The sequence below is a fragment of the Rhamphochromis sp. 'chilingali' genome, assembly GCF_963969265.1.
Source record: "Rhamphochromis sp. 'chilingali' genome assembly, chromosome: 8".
NCBI classification, from domain to species: Eukaryota; Metazoa; Chordata; class Actinopteri; order Cichliformes; family Cichlidae; genus Rhamphochromis; species Rhamphochromis sp. 'chilingali'.
Window position 1 is genome coordinate 32,872,406 of NC_137935.1, and position 25,722 is coordinate 32,898,127.

The window sequence follows — 25,722 nt, forward strand, 5'->3', positions numbered from 1 at the left end:
ATACAGACTTTTGCCTCGTACACTTTCAAACCTGATTCTTGTTTTGCCTGTTCACCTGAGACTACCTGCAGTAGCCCACACACACACCCTCTCCACTCCGAACACATGTTTTTATGTGTGTTTGTTGCGTCATCGTGCTCTGGGGTCAGGACTAAAATCTCACTGTTTACCAAGCTCAGGGCTAAGATCTCACAGCTTTACTCACAAATACTGTGACCGATGTCTGGCTACACCTGGAGAGGTAAGACGGGGGCGGGGGGCTTACATCGACCGTTACACGCGATGTGCTATGCCACTTCACCTGTAAAAATGCATCAATTGAAGCGTGCAATTCTTCTGTATAAAAAAAAAAATCCTCTGAAATACAGTTGTCACTGCAGTCTCCATTGTTTGCTCCTCACACAGCACACACTCACATTAAAGCAATGGATTTACTTGCAAACAGCAGAAAAGCTGCTCCTGGATTTGTGATATTGATTGGCAGTCATGCAGATGGACTTGTTTGTATTCAGGTGGAGGATTTTATTGACAGGATGAATCAATAGCAGCGCAAAGATGAAGGGGCAGAGACAGAGGACAGGGAAAGAATAAGGAACGATAAAATGGATAGAAAAGGTAGCACGGCTTGAGAAACACCTCGGGGGACAAAGATCGAAAGAGAAAAACAGGTTAAGAAAAGATAGGAGGAGATAGAGGCAGCCAAGGAAGAAATGTCAGAATTTACCTCCCACTGCGACAGACATGCAAATATTTAGAACACGCTGAAGGGAGAAGCTGGAAGAAATGGACATTAAACAACATTAAACAACAGGTATTACTCTGATACCTCACGCACACATGCGCACACACAACATGATGGACAGACGTGAGATCGATGCAGCGGCACAAAATATTCAAACTAATAACTTAATAAGTGAAATTGGAGCAGGCAGGTTTTGCCGTTGCAGTCCTCTCAGTGTGATATCACTCATTCATCACCGACGACATTATCACATTCCGCCGAGGCGTCTCTCAACCTGCACTACCACGGTCTGCTTCACAAATGAAATCAGCCTTTATTACAAATGCACTTTTCAAAAACCAGATCCATGTACTTTTCCATCATTTTTATTTCTTTCCCAACCCAGCATCCTTCGGTAATATCGCCTCGCCTTTATGAGAGGGGTAAGTGTTGTAGGTATTAGATAGGTTGAAATGGTGCTGGAGAGGCCACTAAATGACAGAATGGAGTACCAATGGCTTTTCTTACCTCCTTTACACACACACACTAACTCTGTGTACATATGCAAGGTGATACTGCTAGAGATTTCCTATCTGTGGTTTCATTAGAGACAAGTTAATGTCAGCTCCCCCGGAGTCACTGGCATCAAGTGTCAAATTCTTTACAAGAAAATTTATTCTTTTTAAGTCCTTTAACCTCCTAGGACCTGGTGTCCACATATGTGGACATCACATTTTGGGTTATTTAGACCAAAATACTAAATTTTGCTCAACAAGGGCCTGATATCCACTTACGAGGACATTATATTGCCACTGATCTATCGAAATTTTAAACAAATATCCACACATGTGGCTCTCATTTTTCTTAAAAATAAAAATCAGGTAAAAAAAACAAACAAAATCTGGTAATTCTTTGTTTTCACATTCATCAGGTCTCAATCAGCCCAAATATCAAAGAGAAATTAAAAATGCATGCCGTGGGAGAGTTCGGTCTTAGGAGGTTAAGACTTCACATTGAGAAAAAGCCTTAAATCTTCTCTTAAACCAGATCTCAAGTCCTTTTTCATGAATCCGGGACATGTTTCAGTTCAACTGAGATAAATCAATTATGAAATTATTTGCCAAAAGTTCAAGTCATTTAACCAATCCAAGCTGGAAAGCTGAAACTTTACTTAAATTTATTCTGTTCAAGTAAAATCAGACATCATTAAAGAGAGGTTTATTCTTATTTGAACATTTGAATGTTAGCTGTGGGTCATCTGTAGGGTCCTCGCCTAATACTACCAGTAGGGACACTTACACTAGCCAAATGTGGAACTAGTGAAAGAAAGGAGGAGAAAGAAGGAAGGAAAATGTCCTCCACCTGTAAAATCATTCGTGTTCTGGGGTCGGTTTCACTCTTGCCCCTCTAGTGCACCTGTTGTTACTTTTATTAACATCAAAACAGCTGAAACTGATCAAAAAAACCCTCTGCTATTTAACAGACACTTAACTGACTCAATGCTATACTCTACATACTGTGCTGTGCTTTTTTGAGCCATATACAGTGCTACGAGTCTAACAATCCTCGCTTTCTTGCCCATTTAAAATCCAGTTTGGCTAAAGCTTGTGGCTGATCACAAGGATAAAAACAAAACACACTTGGGGAATAGTTTTGTTGTCGTGATAAAAAAAAGGAGGAATTTGGCCAAAATTATCAAAAGAGAACTGTGACAGCAGACACAAGGTCGGCCAAAGATGCAGACCAAGACTTGTAGCTGTGCACAAAAACAACCAAGCAATGATGCAATCAAGAATAATATCTCCACTGGTAGTTCTGATAATTTCACTGCCTGTCATATCTCTGAAAACTGTGCCAGAATAATGTTTCTGGTGCATGACGTGCAAATAAAAATCAAAGTATTTTCCATATGTACGTTTATATTTAACCAAGAAAACAAAAGTCACACGTTTGTCACTATAATGTCGTCACTGTATTTAGAGTGTCAGCTACACACTAGTGAAATTAAGTTGATGTGTTGCTGTAATTTATATCACATTAATTACTACACCCAAAGGTAGTAAGAAGGTAAGATAGATGTGCAAATCATAAAATCGTATGTGTCCTTGCATAAGAAGCAAGTCTGTAGGCCTTTGTATACTTTATGTGACACTTTTATGTCCTCGCTTTGTGAATAGGTGTTTGAGTGTCAGAGAAACTGGAGACCTTTGATGTCATTTTGAGGTAAAAGGGAGCAGAAAGGCCAAATAAAAGAAAATAATAGCACAGTAAAAGCGGTTGGTCTGTGCCATTCATCATATTAATCTGCAAAACACGGGTTCCCTGTATCCACGTCTACTGCAGCAAATCTCTCCCTTTACCCTTCGGACTTTCCTCCCTCTTACTTTCTTTGTTTTTTTCCCACCAATTTGTCTTACTTTCTTGCCAAATGACTCTCAGTAAACTCTCCACCCAGACTTTCTGCCTACCCAAATAGTTTTTAAGAGGGAAAGTTTATGTGCGCTGCGTCCCTTGCCTCCGACTGGCTAAAGCACTTCCTGGATTGAGGGTGGCTGTCAGAACCTGCAGTGAAGATTTATTGTGCACATCCCACCCTGACCTTAAGTGTGGTAGGAGAAAGGGATGTGAAAAAGAGATGAATTGAAGAAGCGATAAGGACAGAGGCAGAGGAGTAAGTGAGCCTGGTAGAAAGCTTGTAAATTTAGCGTAGGAGTATCTGCCGTGTAGGTGTTATCAGTGTTTAGATAATCAAGAGGAGGCGTGTGATGGATGTAGTGTGCCCCCTCCCCTTGAGAGTGTCTCCTTCCACAACTCTGAGAAAGGTCTGTGGCACTGCTGCCTGGTTTGTACTGACAGTTTAAGCCTGTGGGAATATGTTTTCCTTTTTATTTTTTTTCTCTCCTCTTGCTGAAGCTGCTGTTGCTTCAGAGTCTCCTCTCTTTCGCGCCGTGTTACCCAGTTCTTTTCCCTCACCTAGACGTCCACATTTCACTCACACTGTGTTCTCCTCCGTGGCAGTATCCACTAATTGAGCATAGCATTACACCGGGCTCTGCAGATACCCTTGTACACAGTCCACTGGCTATCTCCTATAGGGAACACCTTTTTAAGCTGCTTTAGCTTCCCCGGATTTGCTGTTTATCTGCAAGCTGCTTAACATCCCACCTGCACTGCAGCTCCTCCTTTCACGCCTTTCATTGACTTGATCAGTGTCATTGACGACCGCTCGTTTTCAACTATTCACTGCAACATATGTACATGTGCAGTAGTCATCAAGCGACTCCAGGAAATGGTGACTCACTATGTTCACCAAACAACAAATATGGCGTAATGCATGCATTGATCCTGATTTAGACCTTACAGGAAACAGCTATGCATGTGCTTGCACGCATCGCTGTTTTACCATCAAAATTAGAAACCAGCAGGGAAAATGTAGAACAACCTAACTCTGTTAAAGATCACTCTGTCTGATAAGTTAGGAGGATGAATATGGATTTATACAAGATGCCCCTCCCTGAGCCTGCCATTGTCAGAGGTCTCTTCCTGTTAGAAAGGTAGAAAGGGTTTAATCATAGTGGACTGTGATTTAGGGATTTGACTGTGATACCATATTACCTTAAGATATTCAGAGATGGCTTTTGTTGTGAACTGCTATCATAAAAATAGATTGTATAGAATATATGGACTTTATATTACTGAACATCTGATGCAGTCTGCCCTGGATCCAAACATACCCGTGACTGCAAATTGTTTTGCTCTAAATGTAGCCTAAAGGAGTGATTAATATGAATGGCTCTCAACCCACAGGGGGGTCCCCAGCTTTCCTCCTTAACAAATCCCATTTAAATCTTAGCACATATTGTACACGAGTCCCTGCTGACAATTTTAGACTTTCCTGCGTTTCTATCTGGTCCGGTTCCAAACTTAAATCAGAGACTTTCCGTCTGATTTCAAATCGAAGTACTGTAGCAACACGCTTAACTGTCGCTGTGTGTTTGCATATCACACAGACTAAAGAATAAAAGTAGGAGATGATAAAACAGAGGGGGGGGTACCGTAAGGGTAGACACTCGCTAGACTTCATATCATGTATAACAGTGATATGAGAATACAATCCATCTCCATCAGTGCTAATACTAAATATAGTCTGTTTGCATCCTGTCAATATCACTTCTCTAATTCTGGATACCAGTACAGATAGTGGTGATTCACAGCTGATGCTGCAGCACAGCTAAGATTTTTGCGTTCATCTGCAGAGATGCCCAAGTATCCTACCGGGGATCCACTGGGGTGAAATGAGGTAAAACCCACTTTCTGCAACTGAGTATTCTCTGTTTGCTAAGAGACCAAAGCAAAGTGCTCCTGGGACTCTGAGAACCAGAAAATTGTATGTGGGCCAAAGTGTTTCTAAAACTAGCACTAAGAAATGATGTTTTTGTGCAATGTGTTTTTAGACAGCTAGAAAGTCAAAAGAAAAGGACCGTGTGCATGCTGACTGACTCACGTTGTGGGGTTTAGACTGTCGGCTTTGATAGGAGTGTCCTCCCTTAATTCATCTGTCTCACACACATCTATTTTAAGTGATTCTTAATCTTCTCACAGGCACATTCAAATGGGCAGTGTATAAGTGGAGAGTAGCTGTGCACAGCGGTGGGGAAGAACTAAAATGCTCTCGTTTGATGCAGGTATTAAAGCACTCTGCAGTGATTCACTCCTTTCCTTTCGATTATACGACAGGCTGAAATGTCCTCCCACTGGAAACATTCTCTGCTTACGCTGTTTTTTCCATTGTTATTATTCCCATCTGATTAGCTCAGTACTTCGTTCCTCATTTCCCCTGTCTTGTTTCCTGCTTTGAAATAGACTTGTTTTATTCATAAAGAATTATTAAGGAAACATGTGAGCTAATAAGGAGCACCTCTGATAGATAATTAACAGCCATCCCACAAATTAACAGCACCCCTGAGCCACTGACAATCATATTGAGTCATTTGGGGAATTGGGAACCCTCTCGATCTGTGTTTGTCTGTTCACAATTGCCACAAGCATCTAAGCATCTAAATACCTAACGTTCTCAGAGTGGCTTAACCCTTGAGGGCTTTCATGTATTTACAGTGATGCCCTTAAAAGTACATGGATCACTTCTAAACCCTTATCAAGCATGAAATATTGTCCCACACGCTAATATTTCTTCTCCTGCATTTAGAATTAGATTTAGATTTAAATTTGCTCACCCTACCTGAAGGTCTAAAATAAAAAGAGCATGTACAACTCAGTGCAGTCATGTTGCAGGCTATACAGATAACCACTGACAACTTATTTCCAGTATCACCCTGTGCCTAATTTCTCTCCCTCTATCTTTAAATGAACAACTTAAAATCACAGATCTGTTAGGAGAGTGGTGCAGAAAATTATTCTCATGACTCACGGCAAAATGAGCTGCACTGGAGGGGCTAAAGTAATCATAATTAGTGGCCACAAAAAGCTCCTGAAGTACAAAAATGTAATTAGAATGCAGGCACGAAGTAGAGCATCTGTACCTAACGTTACCTCATATTTTTAAACTTTCAGCAAAGGCAGTGTATAAAATCCAAACAGATAAAGCCCAGCATTTGCCTCCTAAGCCATTTAAATGTCAGAAACACTTGTCTTTGAGGGGAACCACCACTGTGAAAATCGTGTTCTGTCAGGCGTGCCTTGTATTGAGAGAACAGACGTGGCTGGTGCAATGTTAATTAAATCTGGAGATATGGCAAAAAGCAGGCAAATTGAGTATTTAATGTTAAATTTAGGCTGATAAAACAAGTTGATGGCTTGATGGCTTGATTATGACAATGTACCAAAGTGTTTTGATTTTCCATGGTACCTCAGTTTTTTTTCTCCATTATTCTAAAAGCTTTTTTCTTTAATGGAAAAAAACACTCAAATTGGCATTTCCAGTAACCTTTCCAAAAGTGTGCGGTAGTTAAAATAATCTTGCTGAAAAAGAAAGAACATCAGACTTCATCAGACACACTATTAAAGGCAGCGCTAGGTTGCAAAGTGGCTTGCAACCGTGGCCAGATTAAAGCAGATTAAAAGTCTATATGGGATGGCCCTTTGGATGTGCACGCAGCAGCCGATCCATCAGCTGATCCATCAGCTGATGCATGCTGGGACTGAGATCACCTGATTTGCCGGTATTGTGGGTGAGCTTGACTTCATGGCCCGCAGAACTGAAAAAAAGAGGAAATTTGTTTCGTCTTTGTCCAACCAGCTGACCATACTGCATACTGTATGCATTATATTACGACCTGTAAACCACTTAAGTACAAAGAAGTCCCCGTGTTTTAACCATTTTGCATCTCTGCATGTAGAAATCCAGCACGACATTGACACGATCAGCGTGATCAGTCTTACTGAAATGGCCACGTAGCCTAACAACCTGGTGGTTATTATTGTGCTTTTGTGTGCACATGTGTATGTGTGCCTATTTATGTGGGCAACCCATTATGAGCTCTTGGAGAGGTCATTTGGCTGTTGACTCCCAGTCTCTGCCGGGAGCGGCTGTATAATTGCTACTCTAATTAGTCACTTTTGCCAGCCGGTAATTCATAGTCACCTTCAAGTGCTTCTCCCATATACACAAACACACACACACGCATATACATACACACAATTTGGGGGATGCATACAGTAACATCCTGTGTACACCAAAGAGTTCCATCGCTATCGGTCTCTTTTAATTGTTTCTTCTATTTTTGTAATTATGGGCTGTCAGACACCCGGTTTTGGACGCTTACAACAATTGACATGATAATGTTTTCCATGTTGACACGGAGCTGACGATGATTTATAGCAATTATGTGTTAGCAAACGGCACTTTGCTAATGAATCTGAAGGGTAGGGGTATTTCTGAAGCGTGACAGCTTGGCCTGCACAAGAGCCTTTGCTTTAATGGAGTTGGCATTGACTGAGGTGTGCAGGTTTCTGTGGTATGTAGAAATTTTCTGTACAAAAAAAGAAAATTGTTTGGAGGAGATTCTTTTTCGGTTTTACTGTTTTTTTGTTGTGAGAGAGACAAAATACCAAATTCAACCTCAGATGTCTGTGAATAGGCTCCTACTTTAATGTTGCCTGATTGTTCTCTAAATATCAGATGCCTCAGGTTCTTGTCACTGCCCTTGTAGATATGAAACCATCATACTTCTGCATAACAGTCTGAATTTGTTTGTCTCTTTGACCCCTATGCTCTTTTTAGATCTACTCCCTTTATTAACAAAGATAAATTCAATATTCTCTTTACTTCTGCTGCTAAATTTTTGCATTTGCACTGCCCATATGTGGATTTTTTTACCCTGTCATTGATCCTCCTGTTAAACACAAGGCTACATTATGCTGATGACCTTCTTTCTCTGTCATAATGGGATCATTTCCAGATTTGTTTGGTGCTTCAACATCCAATCCCCCAGCCAGTCAGATCCCTTTATTTTACACCTCTGTTTCCACTTCGCCTGCACTATAGCGTTCTTATTCCTTCCCTGGTCTCCCCTCCCCCCGCACAGCCGTCTGTAAAGTCACCTTCTTTCCAGTGCTCATCAATCTCTGTTGTGCATCTTTCCTCCAGCATGCCTTAAAGGCCCCCCTCCATTGCTCCATTCTTCCACCTATTTTACTTCCTCTTTAAACCGTCTTTCAATATGTGTCCTCAGTCACGTCGCATTAAGTGCTGAAAATAACGTCATGATTAGATTGCATTAAATTTGTTTTTTACCAGAGTTGCCAATTAAATAATCATGTAAAGATAAATGCAAGGAACTTCAGCTTAAACATAATTATTTAAGACAACTAACAGTGAGCTGAGCAGAAATGTCAATTTTGCTTTGGTCATCAACCAAAGCACTGGACAAATGGCCAACAGCTACAGTTGTTTGAGGCAGTTTATCCTGGACTGTTGGAGCAGCGATCAGATGGACTGACAGACATCCCTGCAAGCATGGCAAAGAATGGCTCCCATCAATGGTGGTCTATTTAAAATGGGTAAAACTCGCAAATCCTGCCATCACACAGTTAGCATGACACAGTTGTGCTAATATTGCTAACGTCACTAATTTATCAGTGTTGTAGAGAGTTGCACTTCCAAGTTAAAAAACTGGTTGAGGCATGCTAAGGCTATAGAGGCTGGGCAGCAGAAACAGAGCAGTGGGTATTGGTTCCAGCTCTTCCACTGACCAGTTTTACATTTTCTTCCCATGTGACCTCATGTGGTAGCGAAAGCGATGACATTCTCAAAAGTAAAAGTGGCTCTTCACAGAGTAGTTCAAAGGTCATGATGTATTCTGTTAACAAAGAGTCTGAGATTGGCATTGGTAACATGGTTTGCATTCCCTCTTCTGCCAACAGTCTTCTTTTTTACTTCATGGTGCTAAAATAAGGCTCGAAATATAATGATGTGAAAATAAAACGGTCAGTGTGGGAATTAAGATTCTTTGTTTGTTTTTTAATAAAAGGGGGAAGCTACAACTATTACTTCGCATCGAGAGGTAGCTGAGATTAGCATAAAGGTTGGAGGCATCTTGAGAGAGTACCCCTAAGGCTGTAATTAACAAATAAGCATAAGGATATCCTTATCCATCTTAAGTGTAATGAATGAGTTTCCTTAAGTATTGAGCCTTATTCTTTCTCCATCTAAACATCTGCCAGGATCCACTTGGGTCAAAGTGACTGAAATTTCATCATCAGACAGTGAGTGTGAGGGCCTGTACAGGGATCTGTGTCTCTGGCTGGTTTTTGTACTGACTATGAGTGCACCCCAGACAGAGGACTACAAAGAAGTATCACAGGAATGACTGCTCGCCCATCGTGTCTCCAGCTGTCCATATACACAATAAATAATAAAGCCCCCTTTAAACCCAGAGCCTGTCTGCTCTGAGAAAACAGCAGACCATTTTCTGGGCAGTTTTTGGATGGTTCCAAAAGGTCTGCTGATTAGAGCTGATTGGATTTTTTGAAAACAATAGGTACTCTGGAGTAGGTGCTCCTGAACAACAGCCCAGAAAAAAATCTATGCTGATTGGTCTAACACAGAAAGGACAACCACAAGAAAAACAAAAGCAGTAAACTTGCAGAAGCCAAAGAAACAACAGAACAAATGAAAAAGATAACAAATAGAATTCCGAAGTGGATTGATTGGGCAGCGCAGGCTTTGGTTGCGTTTTGCATAGGAGCAAGAGAGACAGACAAATGAGTGGTGGTGGTCAAGTGAGCCAGAAAATAAATGAAGAGATCTAGCAGTTTTGAGCAACAGAAATATAATATCACACTCCTATTTTTTACAGCAGTTGAAATGCAAACATATACCTGCCCACACCTCTTTACATTCCCCATTGCCCCTTCATCCTCTCCACTGCACCTGCCATGTGTGTGCACCACCTGTCACACAGACATAGACTGTGTGACATCGCATAACTGTGATGGAGACGGAGACGTAATCTGGTTGTTGCATTTTTATAAAGTCCTGTAAGTACAAAGCTGTCTGTACATCAGGGGACTACTTTGCCTAATGGTCACAGGTCTTTGGGAAAGATACACAATGGTCTAATAGAAGCTTTTAGCTCCATGAAGAAAAGTTACTCAGAAAGAAAGTTCTGGATACTTCGGATGGAGGAAAAAAAACTGCTGGGTATGAGCTTCAGAAGTGTGAGCAAACTAGCTGTTTCCCCTTTAGCGCACAGACATGAGAGTATAGGACATTTTTGAACTGCTCTTCTGTTATTTGCTGGGTGCCTCGATAATTGTTTCTAAGGTTTTCCTTGTTGCAGCTCTGAGTCACTTTTCCTCCCAAGTTCTCCTCATCTCTCCGTACTTCCCTCCTAAAGTCTTTTCTCATATAGTTTTCATTTCCTCCGCCGTCTCTTCGTCCCTTTCTTTCTTTCATCTGCAGCCTCCCTCCTTCCCGTGCTGTCATCTCTCTGCCCTGCCACCTTCCAATCCTAGATCACCTCATCTCTCTTCATTCTCTACCTTTTTCTATCTCGTTTCTCCATCTCTTGTTTGAAGTTAAAAGGTTGGGTTGGATGACAAATCTCTTTAAGACTTTCAACTCCAAAGGACTTGAGGCAACAACTGCTCAGTCAAGTTCTAATGGAGACATTGGAGAAGAAGAAAAGGAGACAGAGTAAACTGCAGAGAGAAAAAGGAGAGTGAGACGGGGTAGGGGGTGGGGGTGGGGGGCAGATAGCAATTTTGTTTTCTTCTCAAGTGCCCCAAGAGACGGTGAGGGGTCTTTGATGTGTTATGTTTCCGGCCTATACATCACTCACACTCTCTTTCACGTTCCTTTCTTTGTCCTCTGGTTATTTCACATCTTCTGTCTCCTTTGTTTGTGTGTGTGGTTATTTCATTCATTCATTCCTTCCGTCTGTCAATTTGCATGAGGCAGAGAAACGGGAACGTGGAGGGATTAGGGAATACTCAACTTTTTGCTTTGCTACAAGCTAGGCGAGTCAGGAGTGCTCTCATCAAGTTTAATTTCTGCTTTGAAGTTTTTGGAGTTTGACACGTAACGATGCTGGATTTGTTGGGTGTTGTTACGCGTCATTGCAGACTCTATGGCTCTTTCTCCCTCTGTTCGCACACACAGCAAATGCACACAGAACAATGCTTTTTTGTCCGAGTCCAGCTGGCATCTTCTCATTATTAGCAGTCTACTTTCTCCCGCAAACTCGAATTATTTATTTCTTTGGGAAGATGCCAGGCGCTTGTGCCACCTCCACCAGTTGGATTTCATCATCATCCTGTCTGAATGCAGTTCGTCATACTCCTTGGGTCTTGGTTCAGCACTTAACTGGTAGAGAACAGCTGCTTGTTGAAGCAGACCCAGGTCTTGTCAGTCCTATAAATACAGCTTGTGTATTTTTACGCACCGTTGTTTTAGCTTTATTTAAACCAAGAATGGAAAAACACAGCAAAATCTATAATGAGCGTGACTCAGACACTCGCACAAACAAAGCATTAATTCACCGGATGTTTCGGCAGGATGCACCGAGCTTTTTATTGCTTCTTGCAATGAAATTACGCGCTGCAGCTCTCGGACTACACACAGTGGTATCAGATTTCCAATAATGTAAAGTTATGTTGATTTTTTTATTGAGCAAGTTGGAAAAATTGGCGAACAACGATATAAATTGCATTCAGAGCAGCAACACTGTTGTCAGACAGTGAAACAGAAAACCACACTGCACTGGAGTGAAAAAACTAAAATAAAATATTAAAAAAAAAGCAAGGCTGTGTTAACGTGGGCATGTTTTTCATTCTAGTGAGACACTGAGGAGAGATTTTCATAGCATGCTGAAAGATTTCACTTGTTTACTTGCACACATTCCTACCATCCACTGTGGTGATTATGGTATATTAAAATTACCCCAACGTTTTCAGCGGAAGGTAATTCATCAGAAATTCGCCAGCGGAGCACTTTGACAAATGATGATTCTTTGCATTGAAATAAAAACTGAGCCTAATTGATTTGTATTGTCTGCATTCCCATTCGTGGTGTGTTGGTGCACTGATGTTACTGAAATAAGTCCACTGCTGGCTATGCATTTGGTAATTCTATTCATAAGGTAACTAAAAGATATTTTAATAATCTTCCTGCCAAACAAACCTTCTCTATGGGCTGATTCAATATTGTAGGCAGAAACCTTACCCCTACAATAAAATGTGATACACTCAATTAGCCCCCTCCAAAGTCACAAAATTCTTCCTGTAAAGCAAAACCCTTACCTCGTTTAGTTTTTGGCGACGTCACCTTTAAGCTTGTCTCTTTGCACACCTTTGGACCAATTCCGGCACTGACAGGTCACATCAGAAGTGATCCTTGGCATTAACATGGTGCACATTCTGTACATTCATGCAGATCTGCCATTCTGCCACATCCCAAAGACGTTTGCTGGACACAGTTCTGTCTCCCACGAGGGTCCATGAATTCCACTAACGTCACTTTTATGTTCATGAAAGCAGAGATGACTTTGTCTTTGTGACAAAGCATTGTCATGCTGCACGTACCTTTGGGAAGATGTTAGGTTATGACCATTTAGAGATGCACATAATCAGCAGCAGTACTCAGATAAACTGAAGCATTCAATCAACATTTGTCTGGTATTAGCAATGGCAGTGTGTGCCAAGGAAGCATTCCACACTCCATTACACCAGCAGCAGCCTGCAAGTAAAGCAAGAAAGGTCAGAGCCATGAAGCCATGCATTCTGAGCCTATTCTGAGTCTACCATGGGCAGCTTCAGCAGAAATCAGTTTGTCATTTAATTAGTTGTTTTGCAAAGAGTCCTTTTTAGGACCTTGTGCCCACTGTAGCTGTTGTTTTTGGCTAACAGGAGTCAGGTATTATAGCTCATCTGCCAGCATTAACAACCATATCATGGTGAAAGTTACATATTCATCCCCACTCTGCTGTTTGATGTGAACATTAGTTGAAGCTCCTGGCCTGCATCTATATAACTGTATGTAGGACACCTGTGCCGCCCAGCTGGTTGAATTTAAATTGTCTAAGCAGGTGTGCAGGGATTGATAATAAATAGGGATGGGTATCGTTTAGGTTTTATCCGATACCAGTACCAAACCGGTACTTTTGAAACGGTGCCGGTGCTTAAACGGTGCTCAAACCGGTGCTTAAAGAATGGAGAACACAAAATTGGTCCAAAAACCTCTCATGTTCAGCTTTTTTTTTTTGTAAAGAGATAACAATGTTAGCCTTTTCTGCAGCTATAGGGCATATATGGTATCACTCTTGGCTGGAAGCAGTGCTTAAACAATGGAAAAAACACAAACTTTGTCCAAATACCTCTCATGTTTAGCTGTTTTCCACTTTTTCTTTGGTCATTTTAGCGCTTTTGGCCAGGATGAAGAGAGTATCTGCCATCAAACAAGAAGACAGCCACATGTAACTACGACGGTGTTTGCTAGTTCACCTTACATGCATTAATTTAATAACGTGGTTAGCCTACTCAATGTAAATTACACACGAACAACATTAAGCTACTCACGCAGAGAAGAACGGCTGCTGCTGCCATCATCATCCTCATCATTTCTGCTACACTGGCAGGGCTAGGGGCCAGGACTCTCCTCTTCGGGTTCTTGGGGTATGTTGCTAACTCCGGGTCCGATAACAGGCAACCCACCCGCAGTAGATGTGCCCGGTGTGAGGTCTCGCAGCAAGCTATCAAATACAGCACATTTCTCGGCTTTTAACAAAATGCTATACGTCGCCAGGTGTTTCATCAGATTCGAGGTGTTACCTCCTTTGCACAGTATCACCTTAAAGCACTTGTTGCAGGCTGCTGAGTTTGCATCTTTTGCTGTGAAGTACAGCCAGACTTTGACCGCTTCGCCTTGGGCATTTTTAATCTGTAGCTCTGCTCTAAAAGAACGTACGTATCTGGGCCCGCCTACTACGCTTGCAAAGGTAAAATGATTGACTAGAATCCAAAGTGTGTGACATTTCAGGAAAAAAAAGCACCGAAATGTTATTGCCATAATGGCACCGGATACCGGTACCCATCCCTAATAATAAAGTGTATATTGGAGGTATTGGAAGCTTTTAACATCCACCAAACCAGGGTTAGGATCAGGTCCACATCTATACCATTATATAGATTTTTTTTATTTTTTTTTACCTGGCCAGATGGAAATCTCACAGAACTGTGAAACTCATAACCTTGTCTTCTTTGCATATCAACCCTAGATTTCCTGAATCCTTTTCCCTTTCACACTGCTTAATCTGATGGGGTCTGATATTTAAGATTAATAAAATGGAAGGTTGCTGTTGATGTTTTAGTCTTGTTTACAGAGGTGTTCTTACATCTAAATTACATCCATACATGATTTATTGAATTCACAGAACCTCTGCCTGCAGTTGTCCAGTTGAATTTTCTTTCTGGTATCTTCTAAAACCTTTTAATTTGGGAAAATACAAATATTTAGTGACTTTGAATGTTTAGAAAGAATCTAAACCATCAGCAGCTACTAAAATATTTTATCAAAATAGTTTTTTGCTTTGTTTTTCTCTGCTTGCCTAATGTCGTCACTTTGTTCACTCCTCCTTTATACCCTTAAGAGGGCTCTCCACCTGACATCACAAGCCGACTCAGTCAGCGTCCTCTTGGGCAAAAAACACCGCGCCATTTTCCCTTTTGAAGGCTGTAAGAGTAAATCACCCACTAGGTGCTCAGAGCTGTCTTTGAAATACTCCACAGCAAAAAGTGAAACGAAGCAGTAGTGTGCATGTGTATATGTCAGAGATTAGAACATGTGTGTGGCAGTGTACATAAGCGACTTTACATCTGGTAGTTGAGATTTAACCAGATTGGAAAAAAAAAACCACTTTAAATTCCAACTGATGATGTACAAACCTCCGGGGGATGAATTCAGTATGAGTCTTGCAAACATATGAAATCGAGAAAACCCCACGATGCACAGTGGACCGCTGACATTAGAGCCACAGGGTGTTTGCACACGCTTCTTTATGTCCTCAAATCCTAACTAGCTAATCAACGTCGATGCAGTTAGTTTCAATCGTATATGCAGCACCATCAAAACCACAAACACATTATCCCCCTGCAATTCTGAGCACCGACTCAGCAGATCGACGTGCCGCATATGTGTTAAGCAGCTGTGCAGGATGATCACTGGTCGGCCAGATGTTGCATCTCGCACCTAAATAACAGGGAAAATGGAATGGATTGATTAGAACTCCCATCTGCTGCGCTGGGATGGTGCTAATAAGCAGGCTGCAGAGTGCTCTTTCCTAGAGAGGGAGGTTACCGCCGGCAGAGTGTTCAAAGGCTGTCGCAGGTTGTATCAGAGGGGCCAAGAGAGGAAGAGGTGAAGCACGGCCCGGTGAGTTTTGAGAGGCAAAGCCTAAAGCCGACAAAAGGGGAACGACAGAGAGACAGATAGGCGGGAGAGGGCCGGTGCACTCAATTAAATTGCACAGCAGGACGGGGTAAATGGTCAAACATGCCGAAGAGTGCCGCAGTCAAGCATTTTTCAGAAGAGGTTAAACAGGTGATGTACTAATGCATTTCAGTCAGCGTTTAGTGGAGAGGAAAGCATTTAGTTTTCACTTCCCAAGCCAAGAATTAATGTACAAAGGGCTGTTTTTTTCCCACACTAAATCACAAAGTGGAGGCAAGCTCTAATAGAAAACAAACATCCCTCTTAAATGAGACACTGTACTGCAATATTAATTTATTCGCCCACACAATGTGGTCTCGGGAGGTGAGGGAGGGTTTTGAGTTTACTAATTCTTACTGTAGTTAACGTCTGGTGAAAAATGAAAACCAAACAAAACACACCATAAACATCACCTCTGTCATTTAAAATCCCACGTATCCAAAATCAAGTCAGTTATTTCACCATTACTTGATTTACAAGTGTCAGTCAATCTGCTGTGTGCAACATATTTCACGCATTTCCTGTGATGAGAAGCAACTGGCAGCAGAATGAGATCAAAGGATGTTTTTTTCCTTGGTGAACAGGGAGCTTTGTATTCCCTGACAAAGAACAAAGTTAAAATGGTTTTCAGTATTGTGAGTCTATTTTTTGTGCAAGTCGATGACATAAAGGCTGTTCTTTTTTTTTTCTTTGGTTGTCTCCTGTTGACACTAACGCACATCATCAGATGCTGTAACCATCTCTAGCCTGTTGTTCTTGTTTTGAACTGATGTTTTCTGAGTCAGGTCATTGAAAAAATATGCACAATACACAGCAAATGCACAAAGCATAAATATTGTGTCTTAAAATGTTTTCTCATCATAGTAAAAAGAAAGTACACCCTGTTTATATTCTGAGGTTGAAAATGGTAAATATAAGTGCAGACTCTTACTGCTTCCATTCAGAGTGTAAGTAGCAGCCAGGTCCTGTTAATTAAATGTACTTGATTAAGTGCTCATGAGCAAGTGTGAGCACCTCTATAAAAGCGGTTTTGGCAGTTTGTTGGTCTGCAGCATTCAGGTGTGTGTTAACACAAGGACACAAGACATCAGCAATGATCTTAGAGGCACAGTTGTTGCTGCTCATCAACACAGATGATGTCAAACTCAACCACTCCAAGGTCAGACTGTGAATAATATTTAAATTCTAAATAAATAATGATGGCATATAATGTCTTGTGTTGTTAAAAGCATCTAATTTGAGAACCAGCAAAGACTAAATTAATTTTTTATTATGTCCTGATATGTAAAACCTTAGTTGTGACTGAGAGCGTATTTTCTTTTTACCATGACTGCATACAGGGTACAACAACCTGAGCATGCACTGGGCAAATATCAGAAATGATGAAATAAAAGCAGTCCCTGTTTTCATGTTTAATGAAGAAAAGCTTGTTTTGAATAACAGAATGTTTGATGAAGAAAAGTGTGCGTTTGAAGCTTCTTCCGATTTACTTTTATCATTTGGAGATACAAACCTGCATTCATTTATAAATCTACCCTAAACTTGCTGCACTCCTGTAGCCTCACAGCAGCATTCCCACTTCTCTCTTCATGGTTTAAGGTCAGAACTATTTTGTTTCATCTAAACAAAGTCTGTGCTGCCAATATTCATCAAGCTTTTTCTAGCTCTGTGATGAATGATTTCACTCTTGGAAAAAATCCATAGACGCTTTCTTCGTGCAGTATCCTTCACACTGTCACTGTCACTCGTGTCAACAAATAATCCACGTGTCAGCTCCCATGCGCTACCGTGACTATTTTTCAATTCAAAGTTGCATGGGGGGCTAATTGTACATGAAATGATTTTCCCCAAAGGCCACCTTATCCGTTCCTCCTAACAGCTGCTGCTGCTTGTGTTTCTTTTACGTTCAGTAGCCTGCTCATGCTCCTCTACTTGTACTGAGTTTCATGAACGTTCACCTCTCTTCTTGGAGGAGCTTCTTTTTCACGTGGTGCCATATTCTATTAAAAACACCCAAGGCAGAAACCTGAGCAAACAGTAATTGAAACTAGCTCTCATCATGCTGATGGTTTTATTGATACCTTTACACTTTGTACATCTTAGATGGTGCACTGTTTAAGCTGCTTTACAGATACTGAATACATGCAAGCTGCTTTGGAACCCACTTTCAATCTAGCTCAGGGATGTCAAACTCATTTTTTATTATCATGGGCCACATAAAACCCACTTTGATGTTAAGTGGGCGGGACCAAAGAAACTCACCTTTCTGTCAGTCTAAGTAGGTTTAACTACACATTAACTAACCATTGTAGAAAACCAAATTCCCTATTATTGTAGAACCTTTCTGTCCTGTAATAGTTCATTTATTTCTTCATTACTTTGGTGTAGTGTAACCAGCCATGGGTCCAGTCCAAAGTTTATACACTCCTTCACATTTTCCTGTGCCATCCATAGGGCCAGATTGGAGTCTGTGCTGGACCGATTCTTGTCCCCCAGCCTTGTGTTTGGCACTTCTCATCAAGATCCTTTTTTTATGCTGTCTCTGACTGTCATATCTCTTGTCATGCCTTATCTGTTCTATATGTGTGAGTCTTATTGGCAAATATAAATTAGTGCAGAAGGAAAGTCTTTCGGCTGTAGGGGTCCAAAGCCATGATTTTATAAACCTGCTTGTGCAATTAGCCTTAAATAGAAATTACATTTTGTAACAACTTGCTGCAGGTGGACTCCTAGATTCTACTTTGAGATATGTATTTTTAATTGCTGTTTTTTAATAATACATAGGATCAAATGCACTTTTAAATTAATGATTACCATTCCTGTAAAATGCTAGTTATCAAAATGTCTACAAGTAAAAAGATATTAAAAAACTCCATTTTAATTTCAGACGGTGTCCTGAAACAGTGGTAATAAGTTCATATTTAATGTAATCACAGCAAGGCAGCAGTGAAGTGTTACTTAAAACAGAAAAATGATTCAGGATACTCGTGACTTTCCTGAATAACCTTTTAATCCAAGCTCCATTTATCTCTCTGGGTTTTCCTCTCAGATATGCGATAAGGAGTGGCATTACTATGTCATCAATGTGGAGTTCCCAGTGGTGACGCTCTATGTGGACGGAGTGACCTATGACCCCTACCTGGTGACGGACGACTGGCCCATCCACCCCTCACAGATTGATGTTCAGCTCACAGTGGGTGCCTGCTGGCAAGGTGAGCAGCCAAAGCTGATGATGATACCAGAGAGCGGTGCAGGTATTCAGTTAATGTTCTTCAACAGAATTCATTCATCTTGAGGGCAATTTTAAAAAAGTGCAACTGAAACGAAAGTTTTAATATGAAGGTCACTGTAATTTGAAGTATTTTGAGAATCCTCCTGCTGCTTCTATACGTGAGAAGGTTCAGGGATAACACTGCTGAAGTATTTGCACTGAGGGAGTCACCGAGTGTGGAACGTGTTCTTTGGCCTTGAATGAACAATGTAATTAAGAAGAGCACTTAGTCTGCCTCTGACAAATGACTGAACGAGTGTGAATGAAGGCGTACAATTAAACTGTCCTCTAAACTGATAGCTGCCACTAATTGCATAAGGGTAGAAGAAAGAGGATTTTTTTTGCATGCTGCTGATTTGATAGCCCAAATGAGAATGCTCAGTGATGCTTAGCCTTACATAAAGATGGCTCTCAATGTGGGGAGCAGCAGCAGGTCATCATGTGTGGCTTTCATTTGCATTCATCCTCCTTTACTCCACCTTCCTCTCCCATTTTTTTTCATTGAACACTGTAGGCCTTCAGGAAGATTAAAGGGGCCTTGAATAGTAGAGGGAGTTCAGAGACTATTTGTGCTTTCCTTGTTGGGGCCAAAGTCTCAGTCGTGTATTGTAAAGGCAGTACTAAAATCTGAACATAAGCCATTAGCGACATAAATAGCCTTTTCAAAGCACAGAGTTAAGTATCCAGTATGTTGATTGCAAACATGCTTGCAAAGTTGCGCTCGTCTGTTGTCTAACTCGCCCGGTTTGGGCTGTAAATGTGTTTTCAGAGCAAAAGAAAAAGAAGGAACGTGAACACTTACTGATGTGCAGTAGCATGTCTTTGCTTATTATAGCTGCTAACTGATGGGCTTTACAGAAACAGTCGGATGCTGATAGAGAGTTCAGGCAGGATATAATATGATGGAGTGTGGTGGCACAATAAATAAAAACAAATTTGTCAGCTCTAAGTGCTCCACTGATATTCTGGAGTATTTAATTCAATGTAATGATTTAATTTCATGGTTCATAAGTCTTAACTGGTCGGTCAGCTGTAGTCAGGATTCTGTCCTGACTACAGCAAATTGATTTAATCTAGAATTATTGTGTTACATACAGTCACCCAAATAAGCCATTCTGGTTGTTGTAACAAGCAGTGGCGTGTCTAGAAAATTTTTGTTGGGGGGGGCCAGGTAGGGGCACAGATTTGGAGAAGGGTGGCAGATGTAATTGGCAGATAATGTTTAAAAAAAAATTCTACCAACCATTAACCATAATTCAATAAGCCTATAAACCTAATAACTGAATGCGCTTTTAACTCTTATTAGAATGAGATTTTAACCACTACGGTGCAAAGTTTTTAGATACTGCGTTGATAAAGTACAAGAGATACAATCAGTGCTTTGTCAGTCTTTACTCAGCATTCAAGGACATCAATATTTGCATAGTATTTTTACTGACATATAGTGCACATATGTTTTGGGCAAAAACATTTTTTAATATTAAAATATGAACATTTGTAACAAACAATTGGCAAATTAGCCAGTTCCAATGTAAAACTTTATCTGCCTGTTAAAAAAAGAAGATAATCTTCTCACAAACTGGTGTTTGATTTTGAAACAGGAAAAAGTGGAGAAACAACTGAAAAGATTAACATTTGAATAAAACCTGAAAGCAAGTAAATACTTTCTATGCTGCCTTATGGTAAACTTTGGTAATATTGATAAAGAACAACACTGGCTGATGATGAAATACAGTCAGCTGGCATGGTGACACTGCCAGTATTAACCTGCAGGGCTGGACTGGGACAGAAAATCGGGCATTTTGACTACAGACCGGCCCACCAGGTATTAAAGCCATAAAGACTTTGAATGAAAACAAATGCTGTTGTGACAGTGATGTACACTGTCTTGTTGATATATGTATGATTTCTATACATTTTACGTCAGATAAAAACTTTGGTTGTAAAATTTAGATAATTATTTAATAAAAGCTAGATATTTTAAATGAGAATAAGAAAGAAAAGTATTTCTTTGTGCCCACCTTTCCCTGTTAATGCCCTACCTGGCCCCCTGGCAAAAATTTCCTAGATCCACCCCTGCACAGTTACCAGCTGTCAGCTACATAAAAAGGATCCTGGTGTTATTTGTCTCTCAGAAACAGTTGATAACTTCAACTCATTCATGTCACCTAAAAGTTAAACCTGTTTCTCCATCACCTGTTCAGCTCTGATGATTCAGTAAGGACATCTCCTGGTTTCATCTTCATGTTTCCCTCTCACCACATATCCAAACCGACATCATGACCAGCAGCTTTACAGCTGTGGCTCCAGCAAACATCAGCTGATACTAGAAAGTAATATTAAATAAATTCTAACAACAGCTGATCAAGCTTAAACGTGCTGCTGTTGTTTAGCGCGACATCTGCTGGTTTCCTCTTTCTGGCGCAAAGTGGGCGATAAATAAATGAGAGAGAAAAGCCGATCAGCTGATCATTGATCAGTTTCATGATTGAAGTAGCAACAGGAGAGGCAGGGGAGAGAATGAGAGAAGAAGAGGCAGCTGTGCAGCGTAACGACAGAATAAATCCAGCTTTGTGTCTTTTTTCCATTATAGCTAAAGTTCGGGACAAACTGCATCTCTTCTCAGCTCAATACGAAACGTGTAATATTTTCTCTGAATGAGGGACCATTCCATATTTTTAAGGAGCCGTTGGCAACTCTACTAACTAACCTTATGAATAAAATAAAGTTCACTATCAGTAACATCATAGAACCCACCCACCTAAAAACTCCATCAAGCTGGCTAGAACGCAGTACGAGTTATTGCAACTGACGGTAAAAAGTCAGCACAACGAAAATAAACTGCACCTAAACTTGGTTTATATCTGACCCAGATAGACTGCAGGTCATAACTTCTTACCTGAAGTTCAGTTCACCTGACACTCGGACTGGCGGCTGCCTCGGGTCTCTCCTCCTGCCTCACCTTCCCTCATCCACCTGCTGGCCTCTGTGGAAGCCCCGCCATAGCCACCACCAAACAACTGAGTTATTTTTACACATCGACCTGCATCTGGCAAATCCACCACCTCTCATTGTTCATGCCATTACAAAAAAAATAAAAAATAAGTCACTGGGGATATGCCCGGTATGCCCGATGGCCAGTCCAGCTATGTTAACCTGCAACCAAATCTGCAGCTCCATACAGCAATGTTACGACTTAGATTATATCTTATAACTCATAACTCTTATGTTAGCTGCCCTCAGCAGCATACTGTCTGAAATATTCCACGGCTGCAATAATTCTTTAAGTGTTATTTTTTCTTTGGTATTCTAATTTCACCGAAGTTTACTAAACTCAACAAACTTAATATTACTTACCGGGACATTTATTCTGTCCTCATTTTCTTTCACCGAAAAATTGTTTCCTGCAGTGCCGTCTTTCGTGCTTGGCTCTCCTACCTTTGCTAACGTGATGCGCATAGCGCAGAAGCCGATGGTGCATTCACTTACACTCGGATATCTGAGCTTCACCGTGAAAACATAATCGTACATTTGATATTTGATTGAATTTTGTTTTACCTTTGGGGTGGCACCTGGGGTGGCCAGTCTGGTTGGGGGGGTGGCCTGTGCCCCCCCAGGCCACCCCGCTGGACACGCCATTGGTAACAAGGTCTGTAGTGTTGCTACATGTGCTTCAGACTGATTAAACTCATTAACAGGTGATCATGGTCTGCTTTAAGAGAGCCTGGTAAAACACCAACGTGAAAAATAGTTACTGTGTGTACACACTGTGTGCGTTAACACTCATTCTTTTTGCAAATCAGTTGCAGAATTAACCAAACAACCAGCCTAAGAACAAAAATCAGGCTTCTTAGTTTGTTATTACTTGTTGTTTAGTGTAAATTGCCCAACATTAGTTCGAGATCACCGTGAAGTTAAGATCAGCTGCATTGCTGCCAGTTTACCTGATCTTAGCACCATCTTAGCATTCTGCATGGCTCAGTTGTGACCATTCGGCACATCCATTTGGCAAATGTAATGTAGCTCTCTATTTTAGTTGCTTTAGCCTGCATTGAGCTGCTATGCATCTGCAAGCCACCCCAGCCCAGCCCAGCTCTTCCCTTTTATCCCATATCTGAATGAATCAGTGTTATGTTGTCTTGATGCCTGCTCTATTCTGTGTTTGGATCTTGCTGTTGGGGTTCCTCCCTGCAAAAACCGACTCCCGCACATGGAGATACCAATACAAATCCAAACAGCCTGGACTATTATATGCTGGGATGATTGTATTGTATTGTATTGTATTGTATCTTTATTTGTTTCAGACATATAAAACAAAAAACAATATATACACACTACATATATTTTCATTTACAGATGCGAATATATATGTAGATATACACACACACACGTATGTGTTCAGATAAACAAAAAATATTCATCCTCATTCTGAGATTTCGGATCTTTCTCTATGAAGACGTTATGTCTGGGTGAGCACTAAGCAGCATCCGCCCCTTCTGCACATGCACACACAAAGGTGTGTGATGGTTGCTGCTGGATGAATGCACGGTTAAACTAGCTTCAACTTCAGTAGAAAAAATAGTTCCTGTTCTGTTGTGGTCTGAAATACTTATACACTTCAGTTGGACAATTTACATAAACTATAATACTTTTGGCTTTCCACTCCTCAACAGTTAATGCATGCTGAACTTTAATCCCTCATCCTTACTGTGAGTGAAAAAGAAAACAAAACTATATGTTAACCATCTTAAAATCAGACTTATTGAAACTACAGACAGCACTGTATTAATGGAGGTATGATTCTTTGTGAGTGGTGGGAGGTTAGTTCTAGTAACAGATTCGTGAATTTCTATGTGCAAAAATACTGCGCAGGTGTTTATAAGGCTATGTTTACAGTTCTGGACTGTCTGATATGATGACAGGATCTTTCCAGGTGGATTTGCATTCATTGAAATGAGTGAGAGGCCTGTGCTGTGAATGAACAGCTAACGTCTAAGTGCAAAACCTTTAATATGCAAAGACAGATATAGATGGTATTAGTCTCATGGTTAAAATCAGTCTTAAACCTAGAATCCATTGGCCATTACTGTGCATAAGACAAAATCTTTCCTGCTAACCTGCTAGTGAAACAACAAAGCTTATTTGGCTGCACATCTGCCTGCCTTTTTTCCACACTCTCCTATTTTCTAATAAAAATGTTTCCCCCCCATCAAACCCTTTGCTTCCACCTTGGAGAGTAAGTGCTGGCTGTGTACTCCTCACACAGTCAATCTATATTTACCCTCTGACCTGACGGAGGGTGTTCATGTTCGGAAGTATGTAACAGCCAGATAGCAAAGAGCAACACGCTCATCCTGCCTCGTTCTCTTCGTTCTTCAAGTGTGTAATCACACACCGTTGGTCTGCCTCTGGAGCTCCCCTCCTCACAGCGGTAAACATGCAGGAAGTAATTTTGATGATTTGCACTGCTGAGCCATAAATATATCTGTATGTAGAGTGTATTGAATAAATACAGGCTCACAGGTGTTGATACTCATACATTATAAGTGTAGAGCTAAACGAGGGAGCCACATCTTTCATATTTACACTTAAGTAATGATCCTGTTTCCAGCTCACCCATGCCTCTCCACCTCATCTGTTGTTTTCGAAACGACGCAAATAAAAAAGAGTGAAGATCTATACGGCTGCACATATCGGGCAAAGAGAGCTGACGCCACATAAAGACCAGTCTCTGTAAAGTGGAATGATCAGTTATTTTATCACCCGTGTCATTCCTGCTCTGAAGCATCTCAGTAATCCCCTCTCCTCTGCTTTTCCGTTTTTATCCTCTGTCTGGGATCCTTAATGGTTTCTCTGGCCGCGGCCTAAATTGATAACATCTGTCAGCGTGGGACTAAGTGGAAAGGTGGACATCCTAAGAGAAGGCAGGGGAAGAAAAACGTAACTGAGCATGAGAGTGAGAATAAGGGAAGCGTGAAGTAAAAGGAAACTATGGCTTTGGCATAATTTGGTGTCTGTTAATCCAAATGTGACTTTGTGGTTTTATGAGATAGACTGAAGTCGCCTGACAGCCTGGCACTTGGCAGGGCATCAGCCAGCACGTATAAAGACATGGCTGTGGTTGTGGTAATTTAACTGAACTGGAGTGGAGTAACATGGAGTGACTTGATGTCAGTGTGGCCCTGTCGCTCCACACAGTAAAATGTGAATACACTTACAGGTGATTGGTGTCAGGAATACTAATAATAATAGACTGTATACAGTGATCCAGTAACAACCACTACTTTCCTGTCAAGCTTGTAGTTCTGTACAACACATAACATAGTTTAAAGTGACACGCTTGACACATTTACCTCTTAATGGCCCCGGTGGTTAATTTATGTCAGTTTACAACAGCTGCTGAACATTTTCATCAGCTTGCTTAAGGACAATCATCATAAAAAGATGAGTTGGGGTTAGTATCTTGCCCAAGGATACTTGACATGCAGACTGGAGGAGCCAGGGATTGAACCACCAACCTTCCGATCAGTAGGTGACCAGCTCTACCTCCTGAGCTATAGCCACTCCTAGTGTACACTTGGTAATTACTTGAGGCTAAAAGTATAGAAGCACCTGTCTCAATGAATGAGGCATTAAGGTAAAAAGACAATTTGCTTGATTATTGTCACTTAACATGTTATACTTAGAGGCTTCTAGGAAGTCAAATGTCACACAGACACCATCTTCATTGCCACAGACACCATATATTTCGATTCAGGCTTCAGAACAGCCAGCAGATTTGCTCTT

At 41.0% G+C, this 25,722-nt stretch overlaps 1 protein-coding gene across 2 annotated transcripts in view; it reads left to right on the plus strand.

Annotated features, from left to right (window-relative positions):
• The window catches only part of LOC308400704 (calsyntenin-2-like), a 386,947-nt gene that overhangs the window by 321,445 nt on the left and 39,780 nt on the right, over positions 1-25,722 (plus strand). For both annotated transcript variants that reach the window (XM_080888569.1, XM_080888570.1), the window contains one exon: positions 18,715-18,877. In XM_080888569.1, coding sequence (XP_080744695.1) covers positions 18,715-18,877 — 163 coding nt within the window. The remainder of the gene's footprint in view (positions 1-18,714; positions 18,878-25,722) is intronic.